Genomic DNA, 19,219 nt, shown 5'->3' with positions numbered 1-19,219 from the left:
TCAAAAGAAATCATATAGGTTCATAAGAAAATGCTTCATTCTCTAGAAAGATTTTATTAAATTTATAAAGGGATCAGAGGGATGTGGGTGGGCCATGTAATGCCAGAGTAAATACCACAACTTCCATAATGCCACAACTTACACATCAGTTTCTCCTGACAAAATCAATGTAATGGCAATATTTATGAATGTAAGCTTTTTCATAGGCTATTCCATATGCCTGCTGCACTGGTGACTTCATGTACCAGTTACGACAATTATGAAAATAAATCTAGGAATTTGTGGATTGTTGGACTATAATCAGTAGGGATTAAGGCATCGAAAGTAACTAGCTGTTTTATGGATAGTCACTGTAATATCATTACTGAAATCTTATTAGTAATAATTAGTTAGCCTACTAGTCACTGCAAAAAGTAATATTATTAGTGTAACTAGTTACTAGTACACTAGTAACTGCCACTAAATAAATCATTCAAAAAAAAAAATAATAATAAAAATTCATCGTTCCACCCTTTTTGTTTGACAGTAAAGTTCTCCAATCACAGAGCTCCAAATACACCCCCATGCGTGGCGTTTTCAGGAAGTGATACTAAATGGAATTTCTGCCTTTCCCCCCACGTGAGCCTCCACCGAAGCACCACGCGCAGCAAGACCAAACCGGCTGCTAACGATAAGTGTATCACGTCACTGAGAAACAGCGGCAAGCGAGCTGTGGACCACAAAGTAACTGCCGTACGGACGCGGCGGAGCGGATAATTCTAGTCTGTGAGTACTGTCCGATACTTAAATTGCTTTGAGAAAACGGACCACGTGTTAAAAAAAATAAAATCATAGCTAAAGGGTGGTTTCGCGCGATCGGCGCGTGGCAGGGATGTTCTCGGGCGCGAGAGACAGGCCCGCGCGCAGGGCTGCTTAGCCAGTTAGCGCGTCCAACTTTAGTCGCGCTTTTCTCTTCTACTCACAACAGACCTTCTTTTGATCAAATAACAATCCTGTCTGATCCCCGGTCGGTCTTTTCAGATTTCCATTGTGAACGATCCGCCTTGAAAAAAGCTACTAATCAAGCACTTGGCGCTAGCAAGCTAAAGTTGGATTCTCTTTTTCAGCAGGTCCAGACAGCGCGAGGAAGATGGCGGACGACCCCAGCGCAGCGGACAGGAACGTGGAAATCTGGAAGATTAAGAAGTTGATCAAAAGCCTTGAGGCTGCTAGAGGGTGAGGCTCGCTCCGTCGGGTCCTCTAGATTTGTATACAGGTGTTGAATGACAAACAGTAGCACCACCGATGTGCGATTCGTTTCGTTCTTTGGGGGGAACCACATGCTAACCAGCTTGCTAACAGCTGTTGGAGAGAGCAGCATGGTGGACGGAGAACGAGACCGCGCACTGTACAGCTCTTCATTTCGATAATAATGTTGGTTTTTGGATAAAGAGCGGGAAACGTTAAATGTGGTGTCGTTTGAAATGTAAAGCATCTTATGGATGATGCCTTAAAATGGGTTGGAGGTGACGGTTGTTAAATGGGTGAAACCTTGCTAAATAGGCTACATGTTTTGTTTCTCTTAAGTAATTAGGTTTTGTTTAACGTCGTTTTAATGTTACGGTAGTAACATTGTTGTAGTTGAACGCTGCCTTAGTGTTTAATGGCGTAAAACAACCAGTTGCCATTAGTTCACCCCAAAAATGCATTTTCTGTCACTTTCTTCCAGCCATGTTGATCTGAACCGCTTTAATTTTTTTTATTCTCTTGGGAAGTATAAAGCGTGTTGCAGAATGTAAGGGACTTACAGGGTCATTCCTTTTGTTCCCTCTTTTTTACAATGAAAGTGAATGGTTAAGCAGAATGACAGTCTCAGTCATCTTTTTTTGTTTTTTTTTGGTTATGGGACAATCTATTTAATGCTGACTCGAAAATGTTTTTAATATCCCTCAACCAATATGCTCATAAACAGTTTAGATTTGATCACATGTTGGCTTGACGCTTTATGACAAAGTTAGGTTATTTGATACATTGTATATACAATTCCATTGAAAAGTTTGGTATCCATAAGATGTTGTTTATCAAAGGTGCATTAAATTTATTTTTAAAACGTTACAAAGATTTCTATTTTCTCAAAGAGTTAGGAGTTAGTTAAACACAGAAAATAATACTTTTTAAAAGCAATTTAATTATTTCTTGAGCACCAAACCAGCATATTCAAAATTAGGTTGATTTCTGAAGGATCATGTGACACTGGAGTAATGGGTGCTGAATATTCAGTTTCGCCATTACATTAATAAAGTACATTTAAAAAAAATAAATAAGAGACTTCTTTTTTTCAAACATTAAAAAAAAATCTTACCAACCCTAAACTTTTGAACGATACTGTATGTAAATGAAAGTCTCAGCCTGCTCTTATATTTCTGTTATATTGTTTCCTTCTCAGAAATGGCACCAGTATGATTTCCCTCATCATCCCACCCAAGGATCAGATCTCGCGTGTTGCGAAGATGTTGGCCGATGAGTTCGGCACGGCTTCGAACATAAAGAGCAGAGTCAACAGACTCTCCGTGCTGGGAGCCATTACCTCAGTACAGCAGAGACTCAAACTCTACAATAAAGGTAAATAAGTGGGTTTAGCTTCATCTAAGATCTTTCACAGCCATTTAACTTCTCAGATGATTGAATTAATTGCACTTGGTAAGTTTATCTTTTCCGACATGGTGCCGTTTAAACATTAAACTGGTGTTTCATATATATTTGCTGTGTATGTGTGGGTACGATTGGGCTGTGCACCTGATTTAATCTTTTCAATAGGTGTGGTCTCTCCTGATTCCCCCTCCCATAAATCTTTTGTTTATCTTACAGTGCCTCCTAATGGCCTGGTGGTGTATTGTGGCACCATAGTGACAGAGGAAGGCAAAGAGAAGAAAGTAAACATTGATTTTGAGCCTTTTAAACCAATCAACACATCCTTGTATTTATGTGACAACAAGTTCCATACTGAGGTAAGATCGATCTGTCTGTTTGTCTATCTAATGAACTAAAACATTGTAACACCTAATATAAATTTTTTTTGTATCCACAGGCTCTAACAGCTCTGCTGTCAGACGACAGCAAGTTTGGCTTCATTGTGATTGATGGTAGTGGCGCCCTGTTTGGGACTTTACAAGGCAACACAAGGGAGGTGTTGCACAAATTTACTGTGGATCTGCCCAAAAAACACGGTAAACTTCTTTAAACTTCTTTTGGCTATTTTCATTCTTTTATGGCATTTAGTGTTTACAAGCTTGTTTTCTTTAACTCTAGGTAGAGGAGGACAGTCCGCTCTTCGATTTGCACGTTTGAGGATGGAGAAGAGACATAACTATGTGCGTAAGGTCGCAGAGACGGCTGTGCAACTCTTCGTGTCCAATGACAAGGTCAACGTGGCAGGACTGGTTCTCGCCGGATCAGCCGATTTTAAGACGGAGCTCAGCCAGTCAGACATGTTTGATCCGGTATGTTCTCATGGCATCAAATGATTTACAACCTTTATTAATCAGTCTGCTTGTTTTCTGACTTTGGTGGTTCTTCACGTGTAGAGGTTACAAGCGAAGGTTCTGAAGCTGGTTGACATATCGTATGGAGGAGAGAACGGTTTCAACCAGGCCATTGAGCTTTCAGCGGAAGTGCTGTCCAATGTCAAGTTCATCCAAGAAAAGAAACTAATAGGTAGATAATTTACAGGCTTGATAAAGGCAATGTACATGCTTGAAACATTTTTTTGTGACACTGGGCATTTTTTTGTTTTTTTTCTCTTTTCTTTTGTGGTGACTTGTCTGATTTCAGGCCGATACTTTGATGAGATCAGTCAGGACACAGGGAAGTATTGTTTTGGAGTTGAAGACACACTCAAAGCGCTGGAGATGGGAGCGGTTGAGATTCTTATAGTTTACGAGAACCTGGACACTATGCGTTATGTCCTACGCTGTCATGGAGAAAATACTACACCAGAAAATGGTATACACACCCTAAACTCTCATACTCACAATTTCACAATAAAGGCTTCCTTTCTTGTTTTAATTTCAATTTTTAATTTTTATTTTTTTGGTAATCAGATGAAAAGATACTCTATCTGACACCGGAACAGGAGAAGGACAAGTCTCATTTCACTGACAAAGAGGTAAGTGAAACCACATGAACCAAATTCTGATTATTTATGAAAAGTAATGTAGAAGCACCAGTGTCTGTAACTCCTCCTGAGTGACTTTCTTGTAGAGTTTAAGTGCTGTACTCAAGCAACCAATGATCAGTTCTCATGACCTGAAATCAGATCAGCAGCCTATGGGTTGAAACGCTTGATCATTTGACCAGAGGTCTTCAACCCTGCTTCTGGGGACCCATTGTCCTGCAGAGTTTAGCTACAACCCTAATCAAGCACACCTGAAGCAGCTAATCAAGCTCCTCAAGATTGCTTGAAATACACAGGGAGGTGTGCTGAAGCAGGTTAGAAATAAACTTTGCAGGACAGTGGGTCCCCAGGAGCAGGGCTGAAGACCTCTGCATTAGAATATCATAGTACCAAGCTCATTGCAGTTCTGTTTTGATTTATCAGGATCATACATTGTGGGTCCTGAAGTCTAAGACTACATTGAATATCTAAGATTCAAATGTCTCACATGTGCTTACAAAATAGAGATCTAAAATGAGTCCTATTTTAGATCTTCATTTTAGATACCTGTTTGTTAAGCACATTTGTTACATTTGACCATATAACCTCAAATGGTCAGATGTTCTTCTTCATCCTCAAATCACGGTGAGGAACATGATCTTCAGGTTTCACACAAACTTGTATAGTTCATGCAGCTCTCAAGTCTTAAACTGTTAAAAAATAAAGCTTGCAGAAGGGTTTTTAATCGTTTTGGGTTTTTCAAAGAACCACTCATTGAACAGTTATTAAAAGATTTTTTTTTTTTAATGTGAAAAATATATTTTAATAATTTGAAGAACCTTTTTCCACTAGAAATAACTTTTTGTGTAATGGAAAGGTTCCATGGATGCTGAAGAAGGTTCTTGTAACTATTGCTGCCAATAAAGAACCTTTATTTTTAGGAGTGATATAAATTTTGGAATTCTTATTTTTTGTAAAACCAACCTTTTTTTTTTTTTTGTTGCTCATAACAGTTTCTAAAGAAGAAAAAATGTATTCATTGTTTTGCATAATGTTTGCATTTCAGTTTAGCCAATGTGTGGTTCAGGCAGGAGGTGTATAATGTTAACAGCATCGTATGTTCTTATTTTAGACAGGTCAGGAGCATGAGCTGATTGAGAGCATGCCACTGCTCGAGTGGTTTGCCAATAACTACAAGAAGTTTGGGGCCACGCTGGAAATCGTTACAGACAAAAGCCAGGAGGGTTCACAGTTTGTGAAAGGCTTTGGAGGCATTGGTGGTAAGTGCTCTCTACAGGTTACGTTTTGTAGGGAAATGGAAAGATATCGTCATATATCAAAATCTTTTTTTCTTTTTTTTCAGGAATCTTGCGGTACCGGGTGGACTTCCAAGGCATGGAGTACCAGGGAGATGATGATGAGTTCTTTGATTTAGATGACTACTAGGTAGTCGGGACTGACACAAAATTCAAATATAAGATTTTCCCCCTTCACCTACCCCGCAAACGGCAGGGGAATGAAGGAGATCGAATCAGCAGGAGGGAGAATAAGAATTTGTGAAGATGGCGGATGGTTTGCGTGTCCCTGGCTTTAGAATACAGCGACTCCATCTCTGGACTGGAAGAGACTGAGTTTTCTCTTCTCCACTAATTACCGGGTCATTGCAACAGCATGGCCGTGGCCCGTCTGCCTGTCCTGCCTCAGCTCTTCACGAAAACACTCTAGGCTTTCAGATCTACTTTTTCTTCCCTTCTAATCTCACTCCTTTTCTTCCTTTTGCCTCTCCTTTTATAATGGCATCTGCTGCTGTTGTATTTTATTCAAATGTATTATATTTTCTCTTATTCAGTGTATGAAGAAAGCAGTAGCAAATGATTAGATCTGTACTGCTTACCTCTAGCCACCTCAAGCCCATTGCCAGGCCTGCGTTTTAATTTCCTGGTTAGCCCAGACTTGATTTGTTGCCTTGTCTCTGCTGTAAACCAGTGTGGTGGTGGTGATGATGCACTCTGAGCCAGCGGTACACCCTGCTCCTCCCATCGCATTGTGCCCACATTGAGGCGTTTCTTGCTCTCAAATGGACCATATAGTAACTGGACCCATCCCTTCTTGAAGAACGAGAACCGTCTTTCACAGTACATTGCCCTCACTTGTTTTCCTCAGCCCCCAGGAGATGCTACTTCTCAAAATAAACTATATATGAGTGCCTGAATTTTGCGGTTTGTGAGATATGACAGCACAGTGTACCAGCATCTGGACCCTAACTTCAGCCTCCTGCTGTTTCCGAACATAAAATCTTAGCTCGAGCCTTCAGCACTCATTGGTATTCGACGGCTTTATGCATGGGAATGTCCTTTCGGACCGATTCTGGGGTGGGGGTGGGGGGTTACTGTGTTAACTGTGATGTGTGAGTGAGTATATGTCAGTTTGGCTGTTTAATTCCCTTTTAAAAAGTCACAACTCGGAGTCTGTGACCCGCCACAGATTACAAGCCTCTTGAGTTCTTTCCATTTTGTCCAGTCATATTTTAACAACAGATTGGTTTTAGAAAGACAAGCTGCAAATCAATATTTTGGACCTTTAACAATTGTGGCATGGTTGGCGTTTTGACGCCTACTAAAACGAACACACCATCTTATAATGTAAAAGGAGAGAGAGAGGAAAAAAAAGATTCAAAATACGGGCCCACAATATTTTAGCAATTATTATGTTGTATATTTTCTCATTTTCTTTGATCCATCACTATTTTGTATAAATCATTTGTTACATCTGGACACGGACATTAAACGTTCTCATTGTTTGCAAATTGCACTTATAGCTTGTTTATTTTGCGAGCATATTTTATCTTGTTTGATATACTTAGTTTTACGGTTTCGAAGTTCGGCAATATTATTTCGCTTACTAGGAGGAAGTCGATTATAAGCAGTTTAAACAGAAAGCAAATGTAATTTTCAGCATTTTATTAGTTTAATAAATTGTTAATAAAAATGCTAATGTTTGGCTGCAGGCTAGGATGTCACTATAGCAAACAATCAGAAATGTTCTTAATATGGGAATCATTGGGGATAACCCTATTTTTTACCCTAGTACCAGACGGCAACCAATCGCCGTTCATTTTACAAAACAGACAAAACCTTTTTTGTCATTCGATGACCAACCACGACTGTTGTTACACATTATCCCCCTTCGATTATGACGTACTGCGTCTGTAACCGCTTTGTACCTTAGCAGCAGAAACGATCCAATCACAACTCGGACAACGCCCATTTGGCGCACGTTTTTTTATTTGCCAGCCAATGGGAGAATTAGACACAAGGCTGCTTTTTCCGCCTCCTTTCGTGACGTGATTGTGTCGCAGGGCGGGGTTTCCATTTTCACTGCGAGTTTCGGGGAACAAACATGGAGCCGGAGATGGAGGACAAAACCTTAGAGCTGATGGTGAGTACGCGGGTGTGCTTCGAAAAACATTTTCTAGTATGTTCTCAAGATTTCAGAGTTTATAAATCCATTTTAGCGGTTATAACGGCAGCCTGGGTGAATATAACCAGCTTGTGGAGTGGGTAGGGATCGGTTGAGTAGCGGGAGGAAGGAGGGGTGAGAAGCGAGCGAGCAATTGAGAGAGAAATGGCTGGCTCGGCTGACAGGGAGGGCCCTACTATGTATCGCTGGCTCACTTGGTCGTTTTCACGTCTCTCGCCTGTGTCTTTCCCTTGAAACAACGGCTGAGACGTTAGTAGACAAGGCGAACAGTTGTTTTTGGCGGGGGCTGAGGATATTTATTGAGCTAGTCGCGGAGGCGAAGGAGGGGAAGCTGCCGCGGCATCGTGGTGAGTCCGAGTCTCATCGACTTCAGCCGGTGCCTTGAGCTTCACTGCGGCGCCTCTGCGCCACTCACTCAATCCTGTCTATAATTTGGTCCCACAGACGACTTGTGGTTCATATAAAGTCTCGGAACACTTAACTATGTTTTAAAGTGTTTAAAACAATCATTTCTCATTCACAATAACGCAACGTTTACTTCTCACGACGCATTTTAACTGGACTTTAAAGCTGCGTAATAGGAAGTAACCGCTCCTGCTGTCAATTCCAAATGACGTTTTTGAGCCGAACGATGAGCGAATACACAAATATCGTCAACTAATACAACAACCGTGTTTGGATGAGTGAACATTTGTGTTTTAGTAACCCCACACTTTTTCTTTAAGTGAAATACAAACGTTAATTGTTGTTATGAAAGCAGCATTTATAGCAAGAGGCTAGGTGGCTATGGCTAACCACATCAAACAATTAGCCTACTCGAACTAATTACGATATTTTCTTATTAAACGCACTCATTTTTGTTTCACACTTTTCTAAACGGCAATTCTATGAAATACTTACAATAAAAAAAAGATCTGAATTCCTCAAATTGTTTACTACTTAAACATGCAGTTGTTTTGTTATTCAAATGTATTTTTGACGGGATTTGCATATTTTGTCTCGTTATTAATTTTAAATGCAATATTTCTATTCTTAATTTAAAACGTTTTTATAGTATCCTTATAAATAAAAGTTTGACTTATTTAAATGCTCGTGTTTAATAAGGCTGTCTGAATCAATATCTTTCCTAGTCAATACAATAACATTATAGAATCAGTTTTGCAGAGTAGATATGCTTCTTGTTGCCATGGATACTGCGAAAAGGGTAGGAGTGAATGCACTTGAGTTTGTCCACTTGTATTGTGAAGCTTGAGGAAGACAGATAAATGGCTTTTGCTTGAAGATAACAAGCCATGTGAATTTGTGTATAGACTGCAGAGACTCATAATAAATCTACACTTCCTGCTCTGCTGACCTAGAAAGATGGTTTGAAATTAATCCTAGACTTTGTCATCATGTGTCATACTGGGTTATTGTTGTTAACTAAAACAATAGAAAACATTTTTGTTATTCTGGGGAAAGACTTGTTGTCAAGGCAGTATTTCCCATTTTCATTTAGTTTAACTTCAAGTACTAAAATAACTATAACGTAAGTAATTAAAACTTTGTAGATGTATAAAAAAACGAATCAAAATTATTAATTTTGACTAAAATTAAAATAATTAATGGGAAAAAAATGAAAAAACATATTAATAAAAAGTTTAATACTATCTCAGTGCTGCTAAAATAACACTGGTGTCAGTGTCTAGCTTGAATATAACACTATTTAGTCCAGAGAGCCTAAGTTTCTAAAGAGTTTGGCTGATATTCAGTGACTATGGATTAAAGCAGGTGCAGAGTCGTGGATATTAAGAGCAACAATATGGATGGTATCATCTCTATCGTGGCTGTATTTGGGATGTAAGCATATCCTTGTGGTGGCCTTGGGTAGGGGACAGCTGTTGACATGTTACCCAAACGCCCACACGCCCTGCCCGATCCCACATCTTTCCTCATGCTGATGGAAAATCTGTCCAATTATTCAGCACACACAGATAGTAGGCTGGTGCTCAGTCCTTTCATCTGCTTTCCAACAAACAATGCAATGTGATTATGAACGTATGCGAGTAGATGATGAAAGGGTAGGTTATGTATAGGAGTTGTTCTGATTCATATTGTGGTCCATCTCTTCAAATTTTTGTTTTAGTTTGATTTAAAGCAGACATTACAAAAAATAATGAATTGTGATTTCTTCTGCAGAACATCTCTGTCATGGACTCGCAGACTGCAGACCGCTCCCCAAAGATCACAGTGATTAAGGTGAGGTGGACGAGCCGTACCACAGTAAAGTGCGTCAAAGTCTGATAAAATAATAAAAGGATAGAACAATAAGGAACTACTGAGTAGCCTCTCCCTGAACTATGCAGGATTTTCTATATTGAAGTACTGTTGACATAGGGGTTTGTTGTAGGGCATGGCCTAATCTGCATCTGGAAAACCTCAGTGTCCATTTCCGCAGGCTTTTATTTTTTCTGTTTTTAGGTTTCCTCTTGCATTTTTGAGATGTCCTGGATAATTACATTGGCCCCAAAATTATCTGGACACTTACACTACTGTTCAAAAGTTTGGTGTTGGTGAGATTTTGTAATGTTTTTGAAGTCTCTTGTGCTCAGCATGGCTACATTTATTTGATTGAAAATATAGTAAAGTGGTAATAATGTGAAATGATTACAATTTAATAAAACCTTATACAATATATGCAATTTAATATAGCAATAGATTACTTTAGTCTTCAGTGTCACATGATCCTTCAGAAATCATTCTGCACAAGAAGCATTTCTTGTTGTTATCAACATTGAAAATAGTGGGGCTGCTTAATGTTTTTGTGGAAACTGGGATTTTTTTTTTTTATATGAAAAGTACATAATTTAGTTTAGAACTCTTTTGTAACATTATAAATGTACTTAGTTTAATTTTTGATCAATTGAATATGTCCTCCTGAGTGAAAGTATTAATTTCTTCAAAAGAAAATCTTGCTGATCCCAAAACTTTGAACAATGATGTGACACTTCAAAATACTTGAATTTCATATGAATCCAAGGGGCATGATCTGCAGACATATGATGCTAGATTTCTCAGGGCTAACTTCACATTTGAGACATTTTTGGATTTACTTTTAACAAAACCAAATGTATTCTAATGAATTTGAGATCAGTTCCCCTAAATCTCATACAGCTGTTTTAGCAGAGCAACCACACATTAGATCATGATGTTTCTAATTTTTGACTTCCAGAAAATGTCAGAATCTTTATCTAAACTTTTTTATTTTTTACAAAGAAACAAAACTCTTGTTTTTGCTTGACGTTTGTTCCAATTTTCTTGAAAAATGTTTTAAGTGTCACTTGAGTGCTCAAGTATGACTATGTACAGAACATCAAATGAGATTAATTGTTTTGGATTAATAGCATGTGAATTTCTTGTAGAAACTCGTATTATTGCATGTGAAGACAGGAAGTGTATGTGGCTCTTTTAATAGAAGAGCACCTGCAGCACTGTTCTTTGCTGAGTTAACACATCAGCCTTAAAATATTATGATAGTATGTTACTGTTTCAAATTTTCCCTTTGCCCAATCCTTTCTGATACATATTTTCTTTTGTCTCATCTAATATATTTATTTATTTGTTTTTCCTCTTACAATTCTCCCAGCCTACTTTTATCTGTCCTCAGGTGAGTAATGGACCTTTGACAGGCTCTAGGAAGCGGCCGTCAGAGGGAAATTACGAGAAGGAGAAGGACGTGTGCATCCAGCTCTTTGATCAGTGGTCTGAGGCAGACCAGGTGGAGTTTGTGGAACACCTGATCTCACGCATGTGCCATTACCAACACGGCCACATAAACTCCTACCTCAAACCCATGCTCCAAAGGGACTTCATTACGGCACTGCCAGGTAACACACACAGAGTCCTTATTCTGAAAATGCCATTTCTGATGGAGGGTGTGTCCATTACTCTTAAAATATAGCCTTAAGATTAAAGAGACCATGTTTGTCTTGGCTTGTTTTATCTCTAAAGTTGAAATCAAACTTGAATCATAATTCATCATCAGTGTATTCTATTCTTATAGGGCCCTATGAAATCCGTTTTATTTTTTTTCTAAAATTTCAGCTTTTTTTTTTTTTTCTTCTCCAAATTCGGTTTAAGTTTTTCTGGACTCCTTTTTAATGGTTAATTTAAAATGTGTTAGTCAAAAAAGCATGTCTAATTAATTAAAATCATGAAACGTATACAATTTAGCATCAATTTATTAAAAAGTTTAACAAATCACACATTTAGGGCCCTATGAAAAGATTTATTTATTTACCAAATTCTGTTTGTTACCAAATTAAAACATGCAAGAAATATTGTGTGACTATTCCTTAAAAAATAGTTGTATTAATTTTTCCAACAGTAGTAGTAGTGTTACGTACATTCTACTGAAGAATAGTAATATTTTTGGCGCAATGTCTTCAAGTTAAACCGAACTTTTATTTTGACGGGTTGGTGTGAATACCTTTAAATTTCTGTGTATATGACGCTAGTTTTACTCAAATGAAACAGTAAAATGCTCATGAAGTACTCTCAGAGCAGTTCTGGAGATGTTGTTCATGTATTTATGTCCTCATTTAGTGAGATGGCAGACGCTGAAATCACCACGAGCGTCACGCGCTTCATAAGGTGTAGTAAACAAAACGCGCGTCTGCGTCATTCATTCACACGGAGACACGAACATGCAGGATTCATATTTAATTAGTCTTTGCGGTTTAATATTTACAGATATTAGTCCATATCGCGATTTGATTGAAGGTTAATGACCTCATTTTGATTAATTTATCCAAACTTGGATAAATTCCGTGATATACATTTACATTCATTTAGCAGACTCTATCCAAAGCCACTTAGTTGAGGGGATTAAGGAAAGAGAAAGCAAAGTTTGTTTTGTTTTGTTTTAGGATGCTGTCAAATGTTGATGAAATGTCAGCATTTGATATTCCGTGTTAAACTGTAAGTTCTGTTTTTATAACTGGATTCCATGATTCAATCCGCGTTTTCCGCATCGTGGAAATCATAGGGCCCTATTCTTAGAATAAAATCCCTGTTTGTATTTCAACAAAATATACCATTGAAAGTTTGTGGCCTGTAAGATTTTTCTTTTTTTTTTTTTTTGTTTTGTTTTTTCTTTTGAAAGAAATCAATAATTTTTTTCAGCACGGTTGCATTAACTTTATCAGAAGTGACACTGAAGACATTTGTGATGTTGCAAAAAATATGTAAAATACATTAACTTTCTATATCAAAGAATGCTGAAAAAATGTATCACAGTTGCCACAAAAATATTAAGCAGCACAATGGTTTTCAACACTGATGATAATAAAAAAAAGCAATGTTTCTCAAGAACCAGATCAGCATATTAGAATGAAGTTTTTCATTTTAGCTGACATCATCAAACCACCTTTTTTGCTTTTTTTTTAAACCCCTCTTGCATTCTCCAATCTCCATGTTTATCATTAATGTCTACTTTGTACTATCCAGTCCCTTCCTGATACATACATTTTAGTTTTTAATTTTTTATTTAATGTCCTATTTCACTTAAATGAAATCACTCTAAATTTGTCTTCCAGCTCAGGGTCTGGATCATATAGCGGAGAACATCTTGTCCTTCCTGGATGCGCGCTCGCTTTGTTCGGCTGAGTTGGTGTGTAAAGAATGGCAGCGTGTGATATCCGAAGGCATGTTGTGGAAGAAGCTGATCGAGAGGATGGTTCGGACAGACCCGTTGTGGAAAGGCCTTTCAGAGAGACACCAGTGGTGAGTCACAGTGCTGATATGACTGTTTACATCCCCCAAACCCCCTCATTTATACATGAGGTTTAACAACAACCTCGTCATTATCTCTCAGTGGTGTAATTCTCCACCAGACATGCTGGGAACCTCCATTTAGACTGTCTTGTACATCTTATTTGACCTTGAATTATGAAGATGTGCGTTTATGTCAGTTTATCAGGGATGTTTATTGCTTTTTCCTTCACAGGGAAAAATACCTATTCAAGAACCGCACAACAGAAGTTCCTCCAAACTCATACTACCGCTCTCTTTATCCAAAAATCATTCAGGACATTGAGGTGGGCAAAGCAACCAACGTTCTTTCTCTCTTGTTCTTTTATTAGTATAAGACTATGTTAGATCTTGTCTGCTCATGTTATGTTTTTAAGGAAAGGGAGGTAGTAAGCGTTTGTTCATTTGAACGAGCAGAACCAGTGATTACACCTCAGGGGTAGGCGGCAGGCCTCATGTTACCCAGTTCTTTGTCGTCTTCATAGCCTCTTCATAGTAATAGGAGTATGCAGCCTTCAGTTATTTTAATACTACTTTTTCAAATGTAATGATAAAACAGGCTGCTCTTTTAGTTAATGTCAGTGCATAATCATTTTTGATCAAATCAAATAAATTAGTTATGCCTCTTAGTGTTAAATAAATTGCTGATATGACGTTGCTGTTCATGTTTCCAGACCATCGAGGCGAACTGGAGGTGCGGCCGACATAACCTGCAGAGGATCCAGTGTAGGTCGGAGAACAGCAAAGGTGTTTACTGCCTCCAGTATGACGACGAAAAGATCATCAGCGGTCTACGCGACAACTCCATCAAGGTGTGACCGCGCTCTGCCGGTGTATTTCTAGTGAACCTCGTGTGGGTTTAGTGAAGTCATTACCAGTAAAAACCACACTGTCTCAGTGCATCCATATGCAGGTGTCATTTAAAAACACAAACCACAAGCATGTTGTCGTGAACTATGCTAATGATGTGTTTAATCACATTTAGCAAATGCTTGATTTTTGACCAGTTAGAGGAACAGCTCTTTAAATAGAAACATGCTTGAGTTTTTGATTTACACAATCAAATCTCTCACCTTCTGTATTATAATACTGAAACTAGAGAGAGGGGATTGAAACGGGTGAGATGATTCAAGTCGCACTTTCTAAGGCAAGAATGACTGTTGATACTGGTTGTATGTAGGGGCTTGTTAGATTTCCTTACTCGTAGTATTAAACACTGTGGTACAGTCCCATGTTGTTACTGCTCTTGTTCTCGGAGAGAATTTCAGCAAGTGTATTTCTAGGGATGTGTCAGAGTTGACAATATCAGTTAAAGGTTATTGTTATTAAAGGAGTCATGAACCGAGAAATCAAAATTCCCTTGATCTTTTGACATATAGGAGGTCATTGTGCTATTTAAAAAAAATCCTTTAAGTTTCAAAGCTCAACTTTGTCCTTAGTCATTTTGACAGACCGGCTTCAATATAAGCTGTTTTTGATGAACGTCTGCTTCTACATCACTGCCTGTTGAGCCCCGCACACCGATTCACACATGTAGTGTTTACGAGAGAGGCGAACACCCAGGTCTACGCAGAAACCAAACGATGAACTTTATTTTTAATGAAGTGCCAGACCGTGTCAGTAAGAACTTCATTTTACCATGGATTTGTTTACAAACAAGGCACAATTCGACACAGGATTTTCAGAAATCCTGAAACTAAAAGACGATAGTGTGCCGAGTCTGACTATATTGGATCTGATATCGCACCACACAAGTGTGAGTAAATGTTTTTATTATGTGGTCACTATTGCTTTGTCTGTATTACAGATTGTGTGACATACTGAGTATTTATGCGTTTTTAACCTAAAACACAGCAGTGTCCATCTGTGAAGAACGTAGGCTGTCAAACATGCACAACTGTTAGCTAGTAGGCGTTTACTTCAGAGTCTACATTCCGCCACGCCTATTCAAACAGTGTTCAGGTGAGGGGGTTAAAACGGAACAGAAAATAGCCTATTACTTCTAAATATCATGTTTTTTCATGACTCCTTTTAAATTTTTCGCGACTACAGGCGTCATAAATTTAATGGCAAATGTATTTTAAATTATTGGGGTCAGTAGGGGGGAAGAAATTAATACTTTTATTCAGCAAGCATGCATTAAATTGGTCACAGTAAAGTCATTTTTATATCACAAGGATTTCTATTTTACATTTATTCATTTAACTTTTTTTTTTTTTTTAAATCTAAAATACGAAGTAGTAATAAGCTCTCTTTAAGATTGAAGATACGTTTCTCAGATCAGCATCATGTGACACTGAAGACTGAAGTAATGGCTGCTGAAAATGCCATTACAGGAATAAATTACATTTTTATTCAAATATAGTCAAATAGAAAAGTTATTTTAAGTTGTAATTATTGCACAATATTACTGTTTGTACTGTAGATTTAAAGATTTATTTAAAAAATATTAAAACATCTTACTGACCCAAAACCTTCAAATAGTAGTGATGATAAAATTAATATTTGATTATTAAATGTAATATTTTAATTTATTTAAAGTAAAACATTTTACAATTGTAATTGATATTGGCCATAGTAATACAAATAGTTATTGACTACTGTACATATTGGTGCATCCCAACTAGAAATGTTTTTTCTTTTTTTCTTTTTTTTTTTTTTCTTTAATGATGAGTTTAATCTAGTTGACAGCAGTTTATATTTGATATTGTTAAATTCATGTTGTTTACAATTGTGAAAAGATGTCATATGTGTGTTTGCATTCAGATATGGGATAAACAGACTCTGGAGTGTTTGAAGATTCTGACGGGGCACACAGGCTCTGTGCTGTGTCTGCAATACGATGAGAGAGTCATTGTTACCGGCTCCTCTGATTCCACTGTCAGGTCAGATTTCTATCGTTCTCTCGCTCTCTATAAGTCCTCTGTTCATTTTTTCCAGCACCCCCCATCACTCCACATGTCTGTTCAGCTGGAATGAATAAGGGACTGATAAAATCAGGTCTGACTTTGCTTGTCTTCTCTTTTTACTCAGAGTGTGGGATGTGAACTCGGGGGAGGTTCTGAACACTCTGATCCACCACAACGAGGCCGTGCTCCACCTGCGATTCTGTAACGGGCTGATGGTCACCTGCTCGAAGGATCGTTCCATTGCCGTGTGGGACATGGCCTCTCCTACGGACATCAGTCTCCGCCGGGTCCTCGTCGGACATAGGGCTGCCGTCAATGTGGTCGATTTTGATGACAAGTACATTGTCTCAGCCTCTGGGGATCGGACCATAAAGGTCATCGCTCTGATCTCTGAATGTCTGTTATCAGCTGTCAATCAAACCACAAATCAATGCTCTGTGTTTTATCTGAGTTCATATGTATCAGGCTCTGTCCTGTCTGAGTGTGTTGATTCTTGATGACAATAAGCTGCAGCGTACTAGACTATTATTATGCAGCTAGACTTCGACTGGCTTGTTCTGTCCAAAGCACAGAAGTTCCCAGCAGAGGGCAGCAGTGTAATGGTTTCCTAATTCTCTGTAGACTGCAGAAGCGCTATAGTCCTTGCTCTTGCCCAGAGTCCTCTTCAGCACTCGAGCTGCTCTAGATGCTGGACTTGGAGCATTTGAGATTCCAGAAACAGACAGCCCTGATCCAGCCCACCCATCACTCTGGGAGGGGTGCCAAGTCATTCTGCAGCCCCCACCCTACCAAAACATTCCCCAAATAATGAGGCAGGGCAGTGAGGGCTGGTGTGTGTAGATGTCTGGAGGTGTTTTCTCATGCACACACATGACTTCCTGAGTTTAAATGTACTGGTATTTTATTAAATATGCCTACAGATTATTCTAAGGGTAGGTGGCAGTGATTTGGAACAGGTTTAAAGTATTTAATGTTTAATCCTGTTGTGTGATGTACTGTATTTTGCAGGTGTGGAGTACAAGCACCTGTGAGTTTGTTCGGACACTAAACGGTCATAAGCGAGGAATTGCCTGCCTGCAGTACAGAGACAGACTTGTGGTCAGTGGCTCCTCAGACAACACCATCAGGTATGTGTGAATAAGCAATCATTCAAGTTTGTTTAATAGTAGTTGAGTGAATCTCAAGAAATGTCAAAAAAATATACAGGTGACATTTCACCCCAGGATAATTAAGTACATTTGTTTTTACCAATAAAATGTAGAGGTGTGTTTAACTTATTTAAAAATATCACCTGAATGTATTTTGTCTAGTGTACATCTGAAATGTCTTTTTATAACCTTTTGTTAATTGTGTACCTTGTATAATTTATTCAGAGATAGCAGTGAAAATGGCTGTGATGCTGGCATGGCGTTAAAAATGGAATAAATAAATACCAGTAAAATATTGTTGTTTTTATTGTTTGCTCTTATTTATTCATTTTGTTTAAATAATTTTTATTTTATTTTAATGTAATAAACAGCAGTGAAAAAAAATCTGAATGATTTCTGAAGGCTAATGTGACACTGATATTAAAATATAATTTAAATAATTGTTTAATATTTAATGTATTGCATATTACTGTTTTTACTGTATTTTTGATAAAAATGGAGCCTTTGTGAGAATAAGATGCCTAATTACAGAAAGATAGATTTTCTGTTTTTTTTTCTTGTTTATTTATTTCTGTTTATTCATTTCATTAAATCGAATCAGCTGCAAGTGCTACCATGGTCTATGAACTAAGTATAATTCTTTCATGTAATGAACAAATTAACTTGAGTTTAATTGGTCTGAAAATGTGCAAAAACATCATAAGGTACTTTATTTTCTTCATGTGAAATGTAACCCAATTCTTTGTTTTTCTTGTTGGTGTAATTGTTCTTTTTTGGGGTAAGAATGTGACCTGGATTCAGCCAGTTAGTATTCTTTACTTGTATGATTTATTTTCTCACAAAATTTGTGTTAATCTGTTTCTCCAGGCTGTGGGATATCGAGTGTGGAGCTTGCTTGCGGGTTTTGGAAGGGCACGAGGAGCTTGTTCGCTGTATTCGCTTTGATAACAAGCGGATCGTGAGTGGAGCGTATGACGGGTACGCCTGAGTCTGACTAGTTCAAAGTTGAAGGAAGTTTTATTGTCATTTTTTGCATTGCAGTGCAGAATAACAGAATGTGGAAAAACTATTTTTGCAACTGTTTGGCAACAGCCAAACAAGAGTGGGAGGGGAAGATCTCATAAGTCTCAAAAAAAAAAAAAAAGTAACATTGGAAATTGAGATGTGCATTTTAAAATGAATCTATTAGCAAAATCCCTCCTTGATCTCCTTACACTGCCATTGCTGAAACGTAGTGTAGTCTGGGGGATTAAATTTAAGCAGTTTTTTTTTTTTTTTTTTTTTTTTTGTCTGGATTATGGCTGTTTTTTTTTCTCCTGGCCTTAATGTGAATAATCTCTTTATTCTCACATCTTTAATTGCAGAGTTGCATTTGTCTGCTCCCTGTGCTCCGGTCATTAATCTGATACATGAGCAGTGCACAATACCCACACAGTCGAGGGAGCAGTCACTTTTAATCCCACAAAGCCACAATTGAATCACAGATTATCTATAGATTATGTGTGAAATGCGCCTCTAGAGTTGCTTAACAAAAGAATGAGAGAGGGTATTTTAACCGATGTACCATGGATTTATGACGGTGTCTCCTTTTTTTTTTTTTTTTTTTTTTTTTTTTTTGTGCATTGTCTAATGCGTTTTAATATGTTTGTGCACAGTAAAATTAAAGTATGGGACCTACAAGCTGCTCTCGATCCACGAGCCCCTGCCAGCACTCTGTGTCTACGTACACTAGTGGTGAGTTTCCATTTCCTCGTCTTCAG

General features: G+C 38.1%; 2 protein-coding genes across 5 annotated transcripts in view; both read left to right on the top strand.

The window, feature by feature from the left end:
• The first annotated feature begins 600 nt into the window (after positions 1 to 600).
• etf1b (eukaryotic translation termination factor 1b) lies at positions 601 to 6,938 on the top strand. 2 transcript variants are annotated; one of them, XM_058788420.1, is made up of 11 exons: positions 601 to 765; positions 1,110 to 1,215; positions 2,426 to 2,601; positions 2,848 to 2,987; positions 3,068 to 3,206; positions 3,289 to 3,479; positions 3,564 to 3,693; positions 3,811 to 3,981; positions 4,080 to 4,144; positions 5,265 to 5,412; positions 5,496 to 6,938. In XM_058788420.1, the coding sequence occupies exons 2-11, from the start codon at positions 1,130 to 1,132 to the stop codon at positions 5,576 to 5,578; spliced, it is 1,329 nt and encodes a 442-aa protein (XP_058644403.1). In that variant the 5' UTR covers positions 601 to 765; positions 1,110 to 1,129; the 3' UTR covers positions 5,579 to 6,938. The 2 variants fall into 2 exon arrangements, with proteins under 2 accessions (XP_058644403.1, XP_058644402.1); XM_058788419.1 differs by having other exon boundaries at positions 1,107 to 1,215.
• Positions 6,939 to 7,437: 499 nt separating this feature from the next.
• fbxw11b (F-box and WD repeat domain containing 11b) overlaps positions 7,438 to 19,219 on the top strand; it is a 14,070-nt gene continuing 2,288 nt past the window's right edge. Inside the window, exons 1-11 of one of the 3 annotated variants that reach the window (XM_058788417.1) lie at positions 7,438 to 7,570; positions 9,791 to 9,855; positions 11,264 to 11,478; positions 13,189 to 13,375; positions 13,599 to 13,689; positions 14,077 to 14,214; positions 16,169 to 16,287; positions 16,436 to 16,685; positions 17,320 to 17,438; positions 18,327 to 18,437; positions 19,115 to 19,193. In XM_058788417.1, the coding sequence (XP_058644400.1) occupies positions 7,532 to 7,570; positions 9,791 to 9,855; positions 11,264 to 11,478; positions 13,189 to 13,375; positions 13,599 to 13,689; positions 14,077 to 14,214; positions 16,169 to 16,287; positions 16,436 to 16,685; positions 17,320 to 17,438; positions 18,327 to 18,437; positions 19,115 to 19,193 (1,413 nt within the window). In that variant the 5' untranslated portion in view covers positions 7,438 to 7,531. Of the gene's footprint in view, positions 7,571 to 7,769; positions 7,960 to 9,790; positions 9,856 to 11,237; positions 11,479 to 13,188; positions 13,376 to 13,598; positions 13,690 to 14,076; positions 14,215 to 16,168; positions 16,288 to 16,435; positions 16,686 to 17,319; positions 17,439 to 18,326; positions 18,438 to 19,114; positions 19,194 to 19,219 lie in introns of those variants that run through there. The other 2 variants (XM_058788416.1, XM_058788418.1) reach the window with 2 other exon arrangements.

This window comes from Onychostoma macrolepis, chromosome 10 (assembly GCF_012432095.1).
Source record: "Onychostoma macrolepis isolate SWU-2019 chromosome 10, ASM1243209v1, whole genome shotgun sequence".
Classification (NCBI taxonomy): Eukaryota; Metazoa; Chordata; class Actinopteri; order Cypriniformes; family Cyprinidae; genus Onychostoma; species Onychostoma macrolepis.
Note: the sequence above shows the minus strand (reverse complement) of the source record. Positions and strands in the feature narration are given on the sequence as shown.